This window comes from Macrobrachium nipponense, chromosome 27 (assembly GCF_015104395.2).
Source record: "Macrobrachium nipponense isolate FS-2020 chromosome 27, ASM1510439v2, whole genome shotgun sequence".
Lineage (NCBI taxonomy): Eukaryota > Metazoa > Arthropoda > Malacostraca > Decapoda > Palaemonidae > Macrobrachium > Macrobrachium nipponense.
Window position 1 is genome coordinate 18,487,249 of NC_087216.1, and position 20,945 is coordinate 18,508,193.

The window sequence follows — 20,945 nt, forward strand, 5'->3', positions numbered from 1 at the left end:
CCATCGCCTACCTGGCCCACCAGATGGCCAACCTTTGGGCCAACCCGGTTCTCCGGCATAGAGACGCTGTTCTCACCTGAGTGACCAGGGTGGCTGGGCGTGAGGCGGCTCAGGGTCTTCGCAACGGACCGGTGTGGAGTTCCCCATTTCTCTTCTCCAGAGAGATGGTGGACGCTGCGGTGGAACAGCGGCGCACTGATGACAGTGACCATCTTGTCCACCAGGCAGTCTCTAAGGTGGCTGGGCAACCTCGGACGACTGCGGCTAAGCCCAAGAGCTTAGCTATCGCTTCCTCTGCTGCCAAGACGGTCGCCTCGTCAAAGCTGAGAGGAAAAGACTGCTTTCGACTTCTGCTGTAAGGAGTGACCGCAACAAGTCCTTCTCTCGAGGAGGATCTGGGAAGAAGAAGTCGAAGAGAGGAGGGAAACGCTAGGGACGGCGTTCCCCCTCACCTGCTGCCGGAAGTGGGGGGTTGCCTGGCGAGCCATTGGGCAACATGGCAGCGCTTTGGTGCGGAGACCTGGATAGTAAACATCCTTCAGGAGGGATATCTACTACCCTCCAAGTCTCGGCCACCCCTCACCTCCAACCCGGTCCATCTGCAAACCTACGTTCCAGGCTCGACCAAGGACGTGACGCTTCGGCAGGGAGCAAACGTGCTGTGGAGATCGTACAGGATCAGTCGCCGGGCTTCTACAGCCCACTCTTCCTGGTGGAGAAGTCCTCGGGGGGGCTGGCGCCCGATGATAGATCTCTCTCCCTTGAACAGATTCGTTAGCCAGACTCGGTTCACGATGGAAACAGCACGTTCAGTGCTCCCAGGAAGTACCTCCGGTTCATCCTCGACTGGACGGTGTACCAATTCAGGGCACTTTGTTTCGGTTTCTCAACCGCCCCACAGGTGTTCACGCGAGTGTTCATGCTGGTGTCGGCTTGGGCCCAGTTTGTAGGGGATACGTCTTTTGAGGTACAGGTAGTGTTCGAGTTCCGATAATCCGTTTTACGATAATCCGATGTTACGATGGGGTTAGCAATTAATACTGAAAAAAGAAAAAAAGTTGAAAATGCGTATTTTTAAATTTTGCGCATAGCGAGCGCTGGCAGCAGCGTACTATGCTGTACGATATGTTGGCCCAAGAGCGAGAGGCTGGTGTAGGTACAGCGGCATCCAATGAGTTCGACCTCACTTGCTCTCGCTTTGAACCAAGTAACATTAGGTCAGTGTTTGTTTGTGTTTTTTGTGAGTTTTTTTCAAGTACCATAAATTAAAACAAAAAAACTGTCTGCCAAACAACCAAATAGGTGTCCTGCTGGTAGTGCAAAAAAGAAGAGGCAATCCATCACTTTGGAGCAGAAACTGAAGATAATAAACCAGCGTGAAGCGGGAAAGGCAGTCATGGTTATCGCACGTGACGAACGTTTATTGCAATTGACGGTATCCACCATCCTCAAGGACAAGAAACGTGTAATGGATGCTGTAAAGGCATCTGCTTCAGTTCATTCAACGGTTATATCAAAGAAGAGGATAGAGCCTTTGGAAGAAATGGAGCAGTTACTGGTCACGTGGATGTAGGACCAAATACAAAAGCGTATGCCACTCACCCTCTTAACCATACAGACAAAGGCACGCATGCTTTTTGAAGAACTGAAGAAGAATTATGATGATAACCTCAACAAAAGTTTTGCAGCAAATGCCGGATGGTTTCTTTGTTTCAAGAACCGCCATAATTTTCACAGTGTGAAAATTAGTGGTGTAGCAGCAAGCGCTGATGCAGATGGAGCCGCTAAATTTAAGGATGTTTTACATGAGATTGTCGTTAATGAAGGGTACTTGCCATAGCAAATCTTGAATGTTGACGAAACCGGACTATTGGAAACGTATGCCACAACAGTCCTACATCCACAAAGAAGCAATGGCGATGCCCGGGTTTAAGGCATACAAGGATCGATTGACTCTTCTGCTTGGGGGAAATGTGGCTGGGTATAAACTTAAGCCCTTTATGATTTATCACTCAGAAAATCCGAGGGCTTTAAAAAGCATCGACAAACATACACTTCCTGTGCATTACTGTCATAATAAAAAAGCTTGGATGACTGCAATATTGTTCGAGGACTGGTTTGTTCATTGCTTCATTCCAGAAGTGAAAGATCATTGTAGGAAAAATAACATCCCCTTCAAAATTCTTCTGATTCTCGACAATGCTCCTGGCCACCCTCAGCACATCGGAGATATTAACGAGAATGTAAAAGTTGTGTTTCTGCCACCAAACACAACTTCTCTCATACAACCCATGGATCAGGGTGCTGTGGCTACGTTCAAGGCGTATTATCTTTGGAACACGTTTGCGCAGGCTGTTCAGGCTACAGATAACGAGGAGAAAGATCTCAGAACTTTCTGGAAAGAATTTAGTGTTCTTAACTCGATTATGAACATTGGAAGGGCGTGGAAGGAGGTAAAGAAAGAGGGTATGAATGGGGTCTGGAAAAATCTGCTGAAAGTGTATGTGAACTCGTTTAAAGGTTTCGATCAGAATGAAGAAGAAGTAGAAATCAATAAAAAGATCTTGATACTTGGGAAAAGTTTAGATTTAGAAATTGACGAGGAAGATATCCAAGAACTGATAGATGTGCAAGATGTAGAGCTAACGGCAGAGGATTTAATTGCACTTGCAAAAGAGAAAAAAAAAGCAGAAGAGGAAGAAGAAATAAAAGAGCCGGAGCGAACGTTTACGACTAACGTTTACGACTAAAAAACTGGCAGAGGGGTTTGCTTTATTTGACCAAGGACTAAAACTTTTAATTGAAATGGATGGGGACGAGGAACGGTTTGCCAAAGTTCAGAGGGCTCATCAAGACAATATTGCATGTTACCGATTAATTTATGAAGAACGAAAAAAAACGCACTGTGCAACCTACAATGGATTATTTCTTCAAGAGAACGACTCCAGTGCCTTCAGCTTCCCCCAGCCCTACCCCCTCACTTGAGACTCGATCCTGTACGTCTCGTAACAGTTGTTTCCTCGAGACGCCTGAACTAACAGAAGAAGGAATTCTATCTGAAGAAGAGCAAATTGATGATCCTGCTGCTTTATCATCATCCTCCTCTTCTGATCTTTAGCTATACTAGCCATGAACTGCCTGACACCGATCATGTATGCCGACAACGGACCGAATCTTGGTGAGTACCCTTTACGCTACAGTCTGATCCTTGTTCTTATTATTAAATTTCTTTTTATACTTAATTATCATAAGTCAATCTGCATTGAAACACCTGAATTAGCTGATATTAAATAATTACTATACCTTATATATATATGTATACTGTGTAGTGTAGGCTAATCTTCCATATATGTGTATATAGCCTAGCCTATATGGTACTGATTAACTTAGTGTAGGCTAGGCTATATCCGAGATATGATTTTCTCAACTTACGATGGGTTTTTCGGAACCTAACCCCATCGTAAGTAGGAGAATACCTGTATCTCGACGAATGGTTAGTCCTGGTGAGCTCCTGCTCGCAGTTGCTGCAGGACAGAGATCGACTCCTCGAATTCTGCCGTGATCTGGGAATCGTAGTGAATTACGAGAAGTCGGATCTCGAGCCCAAGCAGAGGATGAAGTACCTGGGCATGCTGATTGACACGGTAGCAGGGCGAGTCTTCCCCGCAGATTCGCGTATCAGCAGGTTCAGGGAGGCAGCAAGACAGTTCCTGTCTTTACAGGAGCAACCAGCTCAGCAGTGGCAGGTCATGATCGGTCACCTGTCGTCTCTCGAGAAGCTGGTCCTTCACGGACGTCTTCACCTGCGGTCTCTTCAGTTGAGACGAAAGGAGTGTTGGTCACAGGCAAGGGACCCTCCCTTCTTCCCCGTGTTCCTCATGAAGGAGGTGAGGCAGGACCTAGCCTGGTGGCTGGACGACGGGAACCTTGTAAGAGGAGTGCCTCTTCCCCCCTCTCCCCCCCGGACTTGCTGGCTCTGCTTGCCGAAGCGCCGAGAGAGATTCCCCCCTGGCACAACCTCCTGTGTCAGCCACACGTAGAACGGTACCACCGGTCCGTCAAGTCCCTTTTGTCTTCACGGCTGGCTGTTATCCACCATCTCTTGCAAGCAAGAGGCTTTTCTCGCAGCGCAGCAACAGAGATGGCTGGATACCTCAGACACTCCTCTGCAGCTGTGTACCAGGGGAAGTGGTCCGTCTTCTTTGGTTGGTGTCGTTGATGGGGTCTCTCTTCTCGCCGAGAGAAGCTCCTCTCTGTCTGCAGTTAAAGTATACAGAGCCACCCTGGCCCTAGTCCTTGAACTGCGTGGTGTGGACATCTCTTCTTCTTTCGAGATCTCCCTCTGATGAAGAGCTTCGAGAGGTCTTGCCCACCCAAGGAACTCAGACCCCCGGGGTGGGATGTGACTCGTCCTTAGGAGTTTGACTCGCAGACCCTTCGAGCCACTCCGAGAGTCGTCAGACAGGGATCTGACCCTCAAGACCCTCTTCTTGCTGGCCCTGGCATCAGCGAAGAGAGTGGGGGAACTTCATGATCTTTCCTTCGATGTCAAGCATTCCAGGGGATGGGGATCTGTGACGCTCTATTTCATCCCGAACTTCGTAGCGAAGACTCAGAATCCTTCAGTCACTGATGACCGGTTCGAGTCCTTCACGATCCCCTCCCTGAAGGATTTCACTGAAAATGATGCGGATGAGATGCTGCTTTATCCTGTGAGGGCGCTACGGCGCTATCTGAAGAGAACTCGGCACCTCAGGCCTGAGTGTCGACACCTCTTTGTTAGCACCGGGGTTACCAAGAAAGAAGTTTCCAAGAACACTCTTTCTGGCTGCGTGAGGTGATCAGGAAGGTGTACGAGACAGCTGGCAGTGACGACACCCATACCCTTCGTCCGAGAGCCCACGAAGTCAGAGGTATTGGTCCAATCCTTGGCGTTCCACAAGAACTTCTCTGTGGCGCAGGTTCTGAAGGCAGGGGTTTGGGCCAACCAGACCACCTTCACTTCATTCTACCTTTGGGATATCACCCATAGGTCCTTGGACATTTTTCCTCCTTCGTTCTTCTCCTCTACCTGTGGGCAGAGGGTTGCGGTCGTCACTACGCTGAACAGGAGGCCAATGCAGGTAAGCTACACAACCGAGCTCCATTCTATCCCTTTCAGTAGGGATACGAGTGTTTATCCACCACTCCCCGATAAGGGGGGGGAGTGGAAGCCAACAAGAGACAAACCCATAACTTTTCTTTGGCTCTTGAAGTAGGAACTAGTTCTTGCCTTTTGCTTTTTATAAGAGGTACGCTTGCCTCTCTCTTATAAATCTGGTCCAGAAGTCTGACCACTAATCCTGCGGTGCACACCCCGATCAGCTGGGCAGAGGCTAGGATCCCTCCCTCTGCTCTTACGACCAGGGAGGGAATCTAAGGTAGGACAAACACCAGTCTGTTCATAAGACTCAGATTTCACCCACCAAGAAGTGAGTCTTCCTATTGTTAAAGGACCGAGGGTTTGTATACGTATCGGAAGAAATTACAATTTGTCGGAAATTGTATTTTTCCTAACTTTAGAAACCTGAGGTCCTTTACATATAGTCCCACCTCATGCCACCCCTCACTCTGCGTTTCCTGGGCCTAAAGCAAAGTGCCTCCTCTCCTCACAGTCGAGCTGACCGCCAACTGCCGGACAAGTAGTTAACTATCGAACCCCCTTGTTCGAAGCTTACCACCGGTTCAGCTGCCGCTAAGTACCTTCCTATTGTTAAAGGACCTCAAGTTTGTATAGTTAGGAAAAATACAATTTCCGACAAATTGTAATTTTTCGACAAATTGTTATTTTATAGATAAATGGTGTGAAATCCCACAATTTTCCATATACCAGTATGGGTTCAGTACTGTTTTTGTAATATAAATCCAAAAGTTATGCTTGGAAATTGAGAACTTAACTTTTATGTTCCTTTTTTTGGTGATACAATTTTTGTCAGTGTACAGGTGTCAGGATTCAGTCAATGTAGTTAAAATATTTGACTTTTTTGGTTGGTGTTAAACTATTTAATAGCCTAAGTAATTTGTGTCACTTTGAACCAAGGCCTAAAATGGCTCTCTTGAATAGTTAAAGATCTTCAAAAGACTACTAAATTTTTTAATCAGCACAATTATGCTGCACGTATAATACCTTATATGAATAAATGAGAAATTTTTAATGCTTATTCAGGTTTTTTTTTGAAGCAGTAAAAATTTCTCATTTGTTTGTGTGATTCATTCATTGTACTGTACAAATAGCATAATCCTACTAATAATTCTAATTGACCATCAAATGTGTGATTTTTAATATGTAAAGGACAATCATTTATAATGTTGTGGTGATTGACTGTGCCATATAAATTAAGAGCAGTAGATCATTTAACCCTTAAACGCCTAAGGGGTATAATAAAAATCGTCTCCCGTATGCGTATGCCTAGGGGGTCTCGGAGTGAGCGCTGAAGCGGAAAAAATATATTTTTTTTTAAATCACAGCGCGCTTAGTTTTCAAGATTAAGAGTTCATTTTTGGCTCCTTTTTTTATCATTGCCTGAAGTTTAGTATGCAACCATCAGAAAGTAAAAGAAAATATCATTATCATATATAAATAATGCGATATAGCGCGAAAACAAAATTTCATATATAATTGTATTCAAAAATCGCACTGTGTGCAAAATGGTTAAAGCTAACGAGTTAATTTTATTTTCATTGTATTGTACACTAAATTACAATCATTTTGGTATATAACACATTGTAAAACTATCAAAGCAACAGAGAAAATATTATCACAAAATGGTGCATGAATTCGTAACGTGCGGATGTAATTTTTTTTTTTTTTTTTTTTTTTCAAAAATTCAGCATAAATCTAAATATTTTTCTAGACACTTCCAATTTGTTTCAACATGAAGATAAATGATTGAATATTACTATTCTGAAAGAGTTTTAGCTTACAATTGCAGTTTTTTACCATTTCGGACGAGTTAAAGTTGACCAAATGTCAAATTTTTTTTTATATATTTTTTTATATGCAAATATTTTAAAAATGAGGAAAGCTACAACCTTCAATTATTTTATGTTTTATTCTAAATAAAATTGCGCATATTATCATATATAAAACTCTATGAAACGCCTAATATGAAATGGAGCAAATATTCCAAAAATGCGACGTCCGCATTTCAGAGATTTGTGGCGGAGAATCGGCGCGTGGAGGGAAGGAAAGTTTTTTTTTTTTTAAATTCACCATAAATCTAAATATTGTGCTAGAGGACTTCGAATTTGTTTCAAAATGAAGATAAATGACTGAATATTACTAGACTGTAAGAGTTTTAGCTTACAATTGCATTTTTCGACCATTTCGGTAGAGTCAAAGTTGACCGAAGGTTGAAATTTTGGCACTTATCGTTATTTATATGAAAATATTTCAAAACTGATAAAAGCTACAACCATGGGTTGTTTTTAGTTGTATTGTGCATGAAATTGCACACATTTCCATATATTAAACTTTATGTAACGGCTAATGTAAAATGGTGCAAACATTACGACAATCGTACGTATGATTTTTTCGGAAGAGTTACCTCGCGGACATAAGGAAAAAGTTTTTTTCATAAATTCACCATAAATCGAAATATTGTGCTAGAGACTTCCAATTTGTTGCAAAATGAAGGTAAATGATTGAATATTACTAAAATATAAGAGTTTTAGCTTACAATTGCGTTTTTCGAGCATTTCGATAGAGTCAAAGTTGACCGAAGGTTAAAATTTGTCACATCATTATTTATATGAAAATATTTCAAAACTGATAAAAGCTACAATCATGAGTATTTTTTTGTTGTATTCTACATAAAAATGGTCACATTTTCATATACTATGATACTCCATGTAACGGCTAATTTAAAATGGTGCAAAAATTATGTAAAGTGACGAAATAATTTCCGTGATGTCTCACTGATACTTTTTAGTACGATAAGAAAGAAATTCGCGCCTGCGTAATGATTGTAAACAAAACAACACCTTGATCCGTGAACTCCCAGCATCCCCCAAGGCGCGTGATTCAAAAGTTTTCGGCTGGTAGGCCTATAAGTATTTTTCCACAAATTTAAAAAAAGAAAATTTTTATGTCAACGTAAATTACGTCCGGTCGGCACCCAAAAGACAATTTATCTTGATGTAAAATATTTCCAATAGGCATTTAAGGGTTAACCAGACCACTAATCAAATTAGGAAAAGTTTGGTATGTTTTAAATGAAGTGATACACTTATTGTATTTTATACCTCGATTTTGTGATGACTTTTCACAGGTAATTTTCACTTTGCATTGGTTGGTCACCTTTTGAAGGGCCTTCGTCATCCTGCTCCTACTACAGTTTCTCGAACGTCCAGGGTTTTGATCACTCTTCTCTCTATCGTTGCCAAACCACACAAGCGGGATAAATTTGAGGTAAGAGGCATGAGCCATGAAGCCTTGTAGGTGTAGGTATTCCTCTCTAACTTGTAGCCAGACAGGAAATTTTTTTTTAGGCAAAAAGATACAGGTTACTTTTATCACATTCCATCCATGCTCATCTTTACAGGAAAGAATCTATTTCCACAGGTTAAGAGTCCTGTCAGTAAGGAATACCTAGTCCTTAAAGTTAATTACCTTCAGATCTCACCACTCATTATGCATAGTGTACTTTGCTGTGGTGCTTATGCATAATATACCTTGCTGTGGTGCTTATATGTACATACACATACTTTTTGCATATACTAGCAGATTTAAAACTGTATGTGTGCAACACCACACTAAAGAGGGGAGTGGCACAGTAAGTGTTTAGTGCTTTGAGACTTCTGTGAAAACAGATAGATAGTACTTCAATTAGCTACACTTTTGTTATGGTAACTGTACAGTACTATATTGTACATATTTTTTGAGAGAATTCATTTTGGCATTATGTTTCTGAAATTTAATAAGTATATCAATTGTTTAAATTGTATGGAAATTACAGGATACTAATCAGGATAGGCTATTAATTACTTTGTATACAATTACTGTACACTCTTAGCTAAGTGAGTTGCTCCAGGGTACTGTATTGATTAGATATATGCCAGTCTTTATGACAAGTAATTCTGTTACTTATTGGGATGGGCAAACCCCCAACTGTCTGGTAAGGTGAGGTGCCACAGTACTAAGTTGTTCCGATCGATAATACAAACCTTCGGTCCTTTAATAATAGGAATATACTTTCGGCGTAGCTGGAATTACGGCCGTTGAATCTTGAACAAGGTAGTTAGGCAGTAACTACCGTGGGGCAGGCTAGCCTGCCCGGATGTAAACACTCCACTTTACTTTCGGCCGTCTTCCGAGGAAGACGTGTATTTGTGAGCTCCGGCTGACTGGTCGTTAATTCTTTTTCCCGGTGGGATCCTTTTGGTTAATTTTTTGTATTTAAATAGTTATGTATATACGGTGTTTGATATTAATACTAAACAAAGGTTTGTCCTTGGTTTTTCAATTAATGTACAAACCCACTTTTGTTCCGGTACGGTATACAAACCATCGGTCCTTTTACAATAGGAAGGTAACTAGCGGCAGCTGGATGGTCGTAAGCTTCGAACAAGGGAGTTCGGTAGTTAACTGCTTGTCCGACAGTGCGCGCGCCGCGCGACTGGGAGGCAAAGAACCACTTTTGCTTTCGGCCTTGTGGTGTCAAGACGTGCTCGCTATCACTCTCTGCCCGCTTCATCCTCGTATGTATGCTTTGGATTATTGTGAATTTATTCTACTTCTGTGTGTTTGTATATGAAAGTGAACCTGTAAGTACTTCTTTTCATTTTCCATATATTATTATTATTTTGAATCAACACGGATCAAGAATCGGATCAATCTCCGCGCCCTCCCATCTTCCGGCGACTGTGGCCCGGGGTGGAGGGTCGCAAGTGCGGGAAGTTTAGATCCCTCCCTGAAATTGAGTCCCATGTCCTTTGCGCTCGGCCTAGGGCGGGAATGCTCTCGGGCCGAGCCGTTTATTGTGTGTTGTGATTGGTCGCAGGTGCACTGGGGGCTGTATGAGGGCAGGAAGAAGCGAAGGCCTGCCAAGGAGTCGTCGGAAAGCTCTCCCGCGACTCCCTTGGTAACAGACACTTCGTCTTCTTTCTTGCCCCCCGCTCAGCTCCCTCGTATGGCACCTTCTCCTTCGGGGGGGTTATCGAGGTCCTCTTCACCCGATCCATCGAGCGTAGAGGAGGGCGCTCGGTACCCCGATGTTCAGTTGTGTTCGGGGTCTTCCGTTCGTTCGGGGTGGGGCTCGCCTCCCCCCGCACGAGGGGGAACCCCTCCTGTATACCCGTCTCTTGCTTCCGCAGGTGCTTCTGCCGTGGGGGATGACCTTGGTCAGGTGCGGGCGTCGTTGGGACTGCAGGGCGTGCCGAGTGTCCAGGGGCTGCTCTCTCATCTGGCGGGGTCTGGTGTTGTCACCCATGGAGTGGTGACCACTAATGCAACCACAATCTCTACTCAAGGGTACGCCGCCCCTCCTCACCTAGTGTATTCTCCCCACGTGGTGTCAGTGACTCCTTCAGCCGCAGTGCAGGGTCCGATTGCCGCAGTGCCGAGGAGGGGCGTGCATTTTTCCTAACTATACAAACCTGAGGTCCTTTTACACATAGTCCCACCTCATGCCACCCCTCACTCTGCGTTTTTTGCCTGGGCCTAAAGCAAAAGTGATTCTTAGCCTCCCAGTCGTGTGGCGTGCGCACTGTCGGACAAGCAGTTAACTACCGAACTCCCTTGTTCGAAGCTTACGACCATCCAGCTGCCGCTAGTTACCTTCTTATTGTAAAAGGACCTCAGGTTTGTATAGTTAGGAAAAATGCAATTTTGGACAAATTGTCATTTTGTGATAGCCTTTGTAACTGCCCCTCTCATATTTACATTCTTTCGCCCTTGAACTGGCTCAGACCTGCATGAGGACGAGATATGTATTTATCCTGAGGATGAGACATGTATTGAACGTAAGTGATATTGATCCTGTAACGGGACATGTATTCATCCGGAAATTACGCTTACGCTTGGGAATTACCAAGGGAACTTCAAGGTTTGTCCGTTTTTGTTGTTATGGTAATTTCTCTTCTCCTCCTCCCTTTCACTTACTATCAGAAGAAGGTAGAAGGATGGGCTTGCGGTGCTGATGTTGGGGGATCTCCTCTCACTTCGGAGGGTGGCGCCCTTGGATGTGTGAGGAGTATCCTCATTACTTTAATTTTTTTTTCTTTATTTTACAGACTAGTGGTGATTGTGTTAAGAGCAGTATTGGGTACTGATCCCTTGCTGATAATAATTTTCATTACCACTACTACACGGGAGTTATGTCACTGGACGAAGCTGTCGTGCTGCCCTGTGAGGTTATCTACTCCTGATGGTATAAGTCAGGCAGAAGGAGAAAACGAAGAGGAAGAGAGCTCATCAAGTGTCGTCATCCTCCTCTTCGAGATCATCATTTCTTCATGCCTCTCCCCCTTCAACTTTTAAGGCGTTGCCGTAAAAGAGAAGGTGGTCTCCCCCCTAAGAAGTCTCGTCCCAGGACTTCTACGGGTCTGTCTCGCTCCGGTGAGACAGGTGGGTCTTCTACTGGTCCTCCCATTCCTTCGGGAATGGGGCCCATCTCTCCTTCCTCGGGGAAGAAGCAGACGGGGACCATGGAGGTACCGGCCACTGCTGGTATCTCCTCTCTTGGTTCCGAAGGTTCCACCTCCAGACCGGGAACAGTCTCGGCCGCCCGCTTGCAAGCGTTACCGAGTGTACGGTCACCTACGGGTGACCATGCAGCCAGGGTCCAGACTGCTGAGTTCGCTCACCGTGTCAGGACCCAGTCATGGAGTGGAAGGTGGTAGGAGTCGCTTGGGTGACTCTCGCCAGACCAGCGATCGCTCTCGCAGCGATCGTCCGGTGCCCAGGGTTGACGTGACGTTCCCGTGGGTCCATGCACGCAGAGACCGGTGGAGGCGGGCCATCCAGCCCTCTTTTAATTAATCCTTTTCTTTCAGACGGTCGCGTTCGTGTGACCAACCAGTCTCAGTGGTGGCAGAGGCTTCACCTACCAGGTAGGAGTTTCGTAGCCCTCCTCGAGGAAGCGTTCTTTCCACTGCTACTCCCGCAGGTCCCTCCGGACAGGTGCAGTTGGGCCTTGTTGCTTCGGCAACTGCCCCAACTCCGTCCTGGATGGAGGACCTGTCGGTTGTCCTGAGGAACTGGCGAAGAGGAAGTCCAGGAAGAACAGGAAGGTGTCGCCGTCGCCTCCTGCCGCCTCTTCCCCTTCAACTTCCAAGGCGTCCCAGCCGAAGAAGAAGGAGGTAGCCTCCTCCCCCCCTAAGAAGTCTCGCTCAGAGACCTCTAAGGAAGGGTCTGTCCCACTCTGGTGGGACAGTTGGGGCTTCTGCTGGTCTTCCTGTTCCTTCGGGAACGGGGTCCGTCTCTCCTTCCGCTAGGAAGAAGATGATGGGGACCGGAGGGGTACAGGCTAACACTGGTACCTTCTCTCCTGGCGCCAGAGGTTCTGCCTCGACGCCAGGTACCGTCTCGGCCTCTCGTTCGTGAGAGGTGCCGAGTGTACGGTCACCTGCGGGTGACCGTGCAGCCAAGACCCAGGCAACCGAGTTTGCTTGGTGCCAGGATCCAGGCAATGAGCGGAAGACTGGTGGGAGTTGCCCAGGTGACTCCCACCAGGCCAGCGATCACTCGTGGCGAGCTGCCGGTACCCAAGGTTGACGCAACGGTCCCAGACCGGCCACGGGCTGAGGCGAGGAAGCGGTCCCCTCGGTCACCTGGACCAGCATTGGCTGGTCCAAGCGGTGTGATGCGCCGTGAGGACAGGCCTCGCTCCCACTGCGACAGCCGACTGCAGGTCCCCTGACCGCCGCTCCCACCGGGACCGGGCGGAGAGGGGGACCAGCAGCAGCTCTTCTGACGCTCAGGACCGTCGCCGCTGTTCTCGGTCCAGCCGCTCGACCAGGCCTGCAGATCGATTGCCACCACAGGTTGGCGAGCGTCTGCACCCCCCCCAGCATGCCGGTTCTGCTGGTGGGCGAGGGAGGAGCGTCAGATCTACCTCTCCTATCCCTTCAACTTCCCGTGCTACACCAGGAAGAGCGAGGCGATCAGGAGTGATTGCGAGGGGCGCACTCCTCGCGCTCCCACCGCGACAGCAAACTCTGCCGGTCCCCTGTCCGCCGCTTCCATTAGGACCGGATGGATAGAAAACCAGCAGCAGCTCTTCTGATGCTTGGGACCGTTGCCACTGCTCTCGGTGTAGCAGCTCTCCCCGGAGAGCCGCTCGACCAGTGCAGCCCGATCGCCAGCAGCTCTCCTGAAGAGACTGACACTCCGTTCTTGGTCCAGCGTTTCCCCGCAAGAAGACCGCTGGTCCAGACCGGCAGCTCGATCATCACCGTGGTTGATGATCGCCTACCAGTTCTGCTGGTAGGCAGGGGAGGAGCTCTCGTAATAGCTCCCCTGACATAAGAGACCGACGGTCCGTTCCTTGCTCGATCACCACCGTGGGTTGGTGATCGCCTGCAGTCCTCCCAGCCTACTGGTTGTGCTAGCAGGCAGGGTAGGAGCGTCAGGTCTCCCTCACCTATCCCTTCAACCTCCTCAGCGGAGACACCATCACCGCCGTTCACGTGACGGCCCAGCTGGACCACGCACACAGAGACCAGGGTGGGCTCCCCCTTCGGTCCTCTTGAGAGGTTTCGACCACGACGAGGACTGGGACGCGTCGAAGGATAGTATCGGCTCTCTCATGTCGGGCGCTCGCTCAGCCCCACCCAGACGACGGTCATGGTGGTGGCAGACGTTTAGCCAACAGTACGAGTTCGTAACCCTCCTCGGGAAAACTTTTTCTCCAGACAGTAACGTTTTCCTAGACTCTGAGCGGCCATCACCACACGATGATGGCTGCCCGCACCCGCGTCTCCGACTGCTAGCACCGCTGGGAAGGCGAGCGAGTATCCCGTCTTCCTCCCCCAATCCCCCTCTCCCTATGGCTGCGAAGGGAAGGGGAGGGATCCTGCAGAGCGTTCTCTGTAGGATTCCACGTCGGGGGGCTGCGATCCTGGAGGGACCTACGGGTCCTACCGGACGTAAGTCCCGTCGTTGAGGAAGGATCTTGCCCTGTCCTCGATTTCTATGGGAATCGGGAGGACCACCACCCGAGGATCGTCTGACGAATTTGGTGGGGGTTTTGCCTAGTTCTTAGAATTCTTCGGAGTTTTTAGCACTCTCCGAGTGTTCTGGTCTTCTACGATCTGCAAACACTTGGGTGAAACCATGGTCCAGAGTGGGCGAGACGAGAATCCCAGATAATTGTTACTACGATAATTGGGAATCTTGCCGAATGCTCGAATTCCTGGAATTTCTAGCGTTTGAGAGAATTACTGCTGCTCAAGGAAGAATATCTCGGGAGGGGCTCAGCCTGCATGGACCTGACGTTGCCCCGGGATAGAAAAGAACAGGAGGGAACATCTAGTTCGGCTTGAACTATTGTCTTCGGTATCCTGTTCACCAAAGAAGTCTTCCGTCGGGAAAACTTCTCTTCGCTCTCTTCATTAGAGAATGAAGGGTGCCGGCTTCCAGCCCTTATTCTTGTTCCTCGAATGGAAGAGAATTTAGGATGGAGGTCTATGTACAGGAACCTACAAATATACTTCGTATATTGCCCTTGTGACATGCTTCTGTTGAATTGTCTGAGGTGTAGGCACATACCGTAGTTAGGCAAATAGTATCTTCTTAATTAACTGCAACTTGGGACTGCCCTACAAACCTCCCAGGAGTTACCAGTTTTGATTTTGAGATACTTATGGTATTGTTACAACAACACCACCACAGCATTTGCATTCACCGAAATCCGTTTTGATTAAATACAAATGCTCGAGCGTATTTTTTTGCGCTCGATGGTTCAAGCCGAATGCATTCCTTCTTGGAATGGATTACCTGGCAACTCAGGATGATGAGTGAGCGAGAGCTAGCGGTGCATGGGCTGCTTGCCCCAGCCCAGTACCAGCTAGCTCTCCGATATAGCACGGTCAAATTATGTCTCTCTCCTCTGCAATGATTGACTACCGAACCGAATCTCTGGCCGGCAATCACAGACTTAGGTCTCTGGTTAGCTGGAATTCTCGCATACGTGAATGACCATCTCTACTGCATTGCCTTTGACATTGCAAAAATTTTCAGACAGAGATATCTCAATATGCTCGCTATTATCTTTCTGTTTACTGCACGGTAACAGAAGTCTGTAGCCTAGTCTCCCGCTGCATCGCACCTGCCACTGCAATAATGTCCAGGTATATAGATGTCCTCCCTGGATAAAGCTGGGAAGAAGATGATGATGATTCAGCCCATGAGAAGCGGTTCTTCAGGCAGTACAATCCCTGTGTTTTCATTACTGAAAAGCGCTCCGCTTTCACTGCAACTCCGACTTCTCACCGAACAGCAATGAAGTAGCATTTTAGCGTTTTCAGTCCTTTGTAAATCACAGGGATTAAGCCTTCTTCGTGGTTTGGTGTCATTGGCGGGACTTTAATAAGTTCAGAATCTTGAGAGTTACTTCTCTCGATACAGCTGTGAAGACGTAGGTCGGCATTCACCTACCACCTTCGTCTTCAACGGCACATAGTGTTGTTTCTCCTTAGTTGAGATTCAACTACTATGAGAACTTCTGTCTTGCCATCAGGGACCTTGGTCTCTAGAAGGCAATTGACTTTTGTCTGTTGGGCACATGCCTTGAGAGAATCATCATCTCGCCTTCTGGCATCGGTGGCAACAGATAGACAATTTGTATGGTCTCTCGGCATAACCCTTCAAAAGGCGAGGATCATGTGACTACGCCTCGGATGCTTGGACAGCTTGCCTCACACAACTGAACGCAGTCAGTAGACAGCTGTCAAAGCATCCAAGACCGTCACGAGCTATGCTGTGGACTTTGTATTGGTTGTTCCAGATCAATTATCACTTCGTCCTACTAGTGTGTTCCGGTACCCATAACCATCGACACCCACCATGGAGTGTCGGTGTCTTTATCCACCGCGGAGACGAAGAGACTTCGCTGCAGTGGGGTAAGGGACTGCGAGACACTTCGCTGCAGTGGGATACGAGACCGCGATACACTTCGCTGCAGACGGATAGACCAGTATGGGTACTGGACATCACTCCAAAGAATATGTCGGACAGGAAGATGGATAGATCATTATAACCATATCCTTCTTTCCCTTCGGAACTGCCCACAGGTCCTTGGAACTTCATTTCCCTGGACCAGTGGTGGATGCTTGCAGGATGTGTTTGCTTACCCAGCTCCTTGACAGGACAAGTTGCATCTCATCCATGGTGTGCAGTTGTAGAGGTAAGAAGGATGCGAGAGTGACTGGCTCTCCCCCTTCCACGCCTCATCTCTCCATTCCTCGTCCTTCGGGTTGAGGATAGGACTCCAACTCACACTTGCTGGTCAGATGTTTGATGCGGTAAGCCTATACATAAGTATCCTTTTTATGTTTCTTATCAGAATCATAGAAGCAGTCCCGCTCCTTCCTCTAGCAAGGAGAGGAAGGAGACTGACAATAATGCAAACCCTTCCCAGAACTTTGCATTAATGTCTCTAAAGCCAATATTCTTCACAGCCCTTTTTCGGATGAGTCACGATCCCTCACTCATTTCAATAAGACCCAGAAGTCTGACTCTTGATCACGCAGCTCCTATACTCCGATCAAGTTGTCAGAGGCAGCAGGGCACTCCTCCTCGCTTTTACGACCAGGAGGAATAGCCTAGGTGCGCAGAACTCCAGTCAGTTCTAGAGGCTCACTCAGATTCCTTCCACTAATCAGTGAGTCTTCCTATTGTTAAAGGACTGAGGGTTTGTATTACATATTGGAACAAATAACAATTTTGTACATGCAACTTACCCGGCAGATATATACTTAGCTATAGTCTCCGACGTCCCCGACAGAAATTCAAATTTCGCGGCACACACTACAGGTAGGTCAGGTGATCTACCCTCCCGCCGCTGGGTGGCAGGACTAGGAACCATTCCCGTTTTATAATCAGATATTCTCTGTCGCCGGTTCCAACAACACTTGTTGGTTCCTCCTGATTTGGTTTTCGTTTTTCGATTGCCGTGGATCTTCTCGGACTGTCTTTTGGTGAAGTATTGGATCGTTGGCTTGGCATACACTTTTGTGGATTGTTCTTAGGATTTTGCTTTTGGATTACTCTTATAATGTCTGACTCTGGTAATGTATATAGTGTGTGTGTGATGGATGGCTGTAAGGTGAGACTACCGAAGGGTTTGGTAGATCCTCACACTGTATGCATGAGATGTCGGGAGAATGAATGTTCAGTTAATAATCCTTGTACGGAATGTGAAGGTTTAAATGAGGAAGGATGGAATTCTCTATCTTTGTATTTGAGGAAGCTAGAGAAAGACAGAGTTAGGAAGGCTTCGTCCAGAAGCGCCAGTAGGTCTCTTTCCAACGAGCTAGTTGAGGGCATTTTAGTTCCTAACCCAAATGTAGTAGTTGCATCCTCTCCTACAGTTTCAGCTCCTTCTCCCTTCACCGAACCTGCAGATTCGTCTTCAGAGATGGCTACTATGAAAGCCGCTCTACGCAGGATGGAGTTGCAATTGCTTGCAATGCAAGGTAAGAGTGCTGTGAATAGTGAGTGCAGTGTTCCCAGTGCAGTGAAGGGGTGTCTGATCGGCTCCGCAACGCTCCCAGGTCTAGACCTCTTCCAAACTCCCAGGCCCAGTGGAGGAGGAATGTCAAAAACCGTAAGGAGGTTGTGGAGAATCCCCACCGGTCAGGCGTCCCTTCGGCAGGCTCTGTTGTTTCGACCCAGACTGCCATGGATCACCACAGAAAAGGCATCCTGAGGAAGTGCTTTTCATCTTCTGATTCAGCTTCTCCAAGGTGCGGATGGAGTTCAGCTGAGGAGTCTCGTCCTTTGAAGAGAGCCTGGAAGGCTTCCAGCAGTATTTTAGACTCCAGCCCGGAGCGCTTTCCTGAGGAGTCCCCCGTGGACAGGAAGAGAGCCAAGAGAGCCCCAATCAACCCTGCTCCTCGTACAGCTCGTCCTCCTTTGTCAAAGCCTCGCTCACCTTCTCCGGAAGGAGATCAGGAGAAGTCCACTACACGGATCCTTGTTAACCTGCAGGAGCAACTTTCTACATTGATGGGCGCTCTGGTTAAGGACCTTCCCCGCAAGAAGGACATCGTGCTCCCGATCAAGAGGTCTAAGCTCCCTCCTCGCAAGAGGAGTGCCTCTCGGGACAGGAGCCCTTCTCCGAGAAGCTCCAAGCGCCTCTCCCCTGTTAGGCGCGATTCTCCTGGCAGGCGCTCTACTCCTGATAGACGCTCCTCTCCTCTCAAGCGCTCTTCGCCTGATAGATGTGCCTCTCCTCACAGGCGCTCCTCTATTGGCAGGCGCTCTTCTCCAACCAGGCGCTCGCCTCCCAGCAGGTGCTACAGCGCGATTCTCCAGACAGGCGCTATACTCCTGACAAATGCGCCTCTCCTCTCGGGCGCGTTTTGCCTGATAGAAACACCTCTCCTCACAGGCGCGCCTCTCCTAGCAGGCGCTCGGCGCCAGCCAGGCGCTTTTCTTGCAGGTGCGATTCGCCTGACAGGCGCAAAGGCGCTCTTCTGCGGATAGAAGCAACTCTCCTACCAGACGTCCTTCTCCCTTTAAGTGCTCGGTTACCGCTCGACTTGTTTCTCCTGGCAGCCTTGCAGAGGAAGTAGCCTCGTCTCACAAACGCCTTCGTGTTGATATGGAAGAGGACTTAGAAGACGTCTCGGAGGAGGAAGTCCCCAGAGCAGCAGCCCTTTCGGACTACAATATTTTAGCGGCCCTGCTGGTGCAGGAATTTGGAGATTCTCTTAGCATACTCCTTCCTGAAGATGCGCCCAACCATCTCGATGAAGAAAGCCTTGCAAGGAGTTGGGGATTGGCTTAAGTCAAAGAGGAGGCAGGGAAAACAGTTTTTTCTTGTCCTCCCTCCAAGCACTCAGGCAAACAGGGCATTTGGTACGAGACAGGAGAGCCGATGGGTTTGGGACTCCCATCATCGGCAGAAGCAGACTTCTTCACTTTGGTGGATTCCGCTAGAAGACATTCCCTTCCGACGGCCAAGACTACGTGGGGAATGACCGAACTGGACCATTTCCTCAAGGGACTCTTTCGGGTAAGGAAGTCTTTAACTTTTTAGATTGGTCCCTAGGGGCATTGGCCAGGAAGACTTGACCCAGAGTTTCTGGGACCAGAGGAGCTGAATAGCATTCTGTCTTGCATGGACAAGGCAGTCAGGGATGGATCGGGGGAGTTGGCCTCTTTCTTTGGGGCAGGAATTCTGAAGAAGAGAGCGGTATACAACTCGTTCCTCACAAAATCCGTATCCCCGGTCCAAAGGGCGTCCTTGCTTTACTGCCCCCTTTCGAACCAGCTGTTCCCGAACAAGTTGGTGAAAGATATTTCTCACTCCCTGGCGGAGAAGGCAACTCAGGATCTGTTGGCTCAGTCTTCAAGGAATGCGAGACCAGCGGCTTCCTCCGTCAGTAAGGAGAAATTTCCTGCTCAAGAGCCCTTTCGAGGGGGCCCTTCACACAGAGCCTCTTTCAGAGGAAGAAAACCCGAAAAGCGTGGTAGGTCTTCTATCAGGCCCTTCAAGAGGGCTAAATGAGAATCAAGTCCTCCAGACTATAGTAGGCCAGGCTTCTCGAGTTCGCAGAAGTCTGGGCACAGAGAGGAGCGGACAACTGGTCCCTCTCTATTTTGAGGAAGGGATACCTCATCCCCTTCAGAGAGAGGCCTCCCTTAACTACAACTCCAAGGGAGCTTTCAGCCAAGTACAAAGCCCCGTTCTGTGGCGAACCCTTCTTCAACTGGTAGATCAAATGCTGGAGAAGAAGGCCATAGAGCCAGTTCAGGATCTCCACTCCCAGGGATTCCACAATCGCCTGTTCCTCGTGCCGAAAGCCTGGGGGGGGATGGAGACCTGTTCTGGACGTAAGCACTTTGAATCTCTTTGTAGAGAAGAGGAAGTTCTCTATGGAGACAACTTCTTCTGTTCTCACTGCTCTTCGTCCGGGAGATTGGATGGTTTCCCTGGATCTTCAGGATGCATACTTCCACGTACCTATTCATCATTCTTCAAGGAAGTAATTGAGATTCATGGTCCAAGGAAAGATTTTCCAATTCAGGGCCTTGTGCTTCATCCTGTCCATGGCTCCACAAGTTTTCACGGGGCTCATGAAGAATGTAGCCCGGTGGCTGCATCTGAAAGGGGTGAGACTCTCTCTTTATCTAGACGACTGGCTTATTCGCGCCGAAGATTCGATGTGTGGAGGACTTGCAAGTGACATTAGAGATGACCCAGTCCCTTGGACTATTGATTAACCACGAGAAGTCCCAGATGGTCACCAGTCAGAGCATCGTGTATCTGGGGATTCTGATGGATTCTCGGGGTTTTCGAGCGTTTCCATACCTGGAAAGAATTGAACGGGGCATGGAAAAGTGACTACCTTCTTAGAGAAAGAACGGAGCTCCGCGAGGGAGTGGTTGAGTCCTCTGGGGACACTTTCCTCGCTGGAACAGTTCTTTTCTCCAGGAAGACTTCACTTGAGACCCCTTCAGTTCTACCTGAAGCGGATGTGGGATCAGAGGTCGGGAGACCTTTTGGACACCTTCCCAATCCTAGAAAGGGTAAAAAAGGAGCTGAGTTGGTGGCTTTTACCGCTCAGAAAGAACAAAGGCTTGTCTACTAAAGCCGAACCTGTGCCCAGTGTTGTTCTCAGACGCGTCAGAGTTGGGATGGGGAGCAACACTAGGGACGAAAGAAGTGTCAGGCACCTAGAAGGGGGACCAGGTGAACTGGCACATAAACAAGGAGGAGTTAATAGCAGTCTTTCTG

The 20,945-nt window shown here is 47.9% G+C and overlaps 1 protein-coding gene across 1 annotated transcript in view; it reads left to right on the forward strand.

Moving 5' to 3' along the window:
• Window positions 1–20,945, forward strand: part of LOC135200618 (neurofibromin-like) — a 369,381-nt gene that overhangs the window by 225,230 nt on the left and 123,206 nt on the right. The window contains 1 exon segment of the mRNA XM_064229231.1: window positions 8,310–8,449. Coding sequence (XP_064085301.1) covers window positions 8,310–8,449 — 140 coding nt within the window.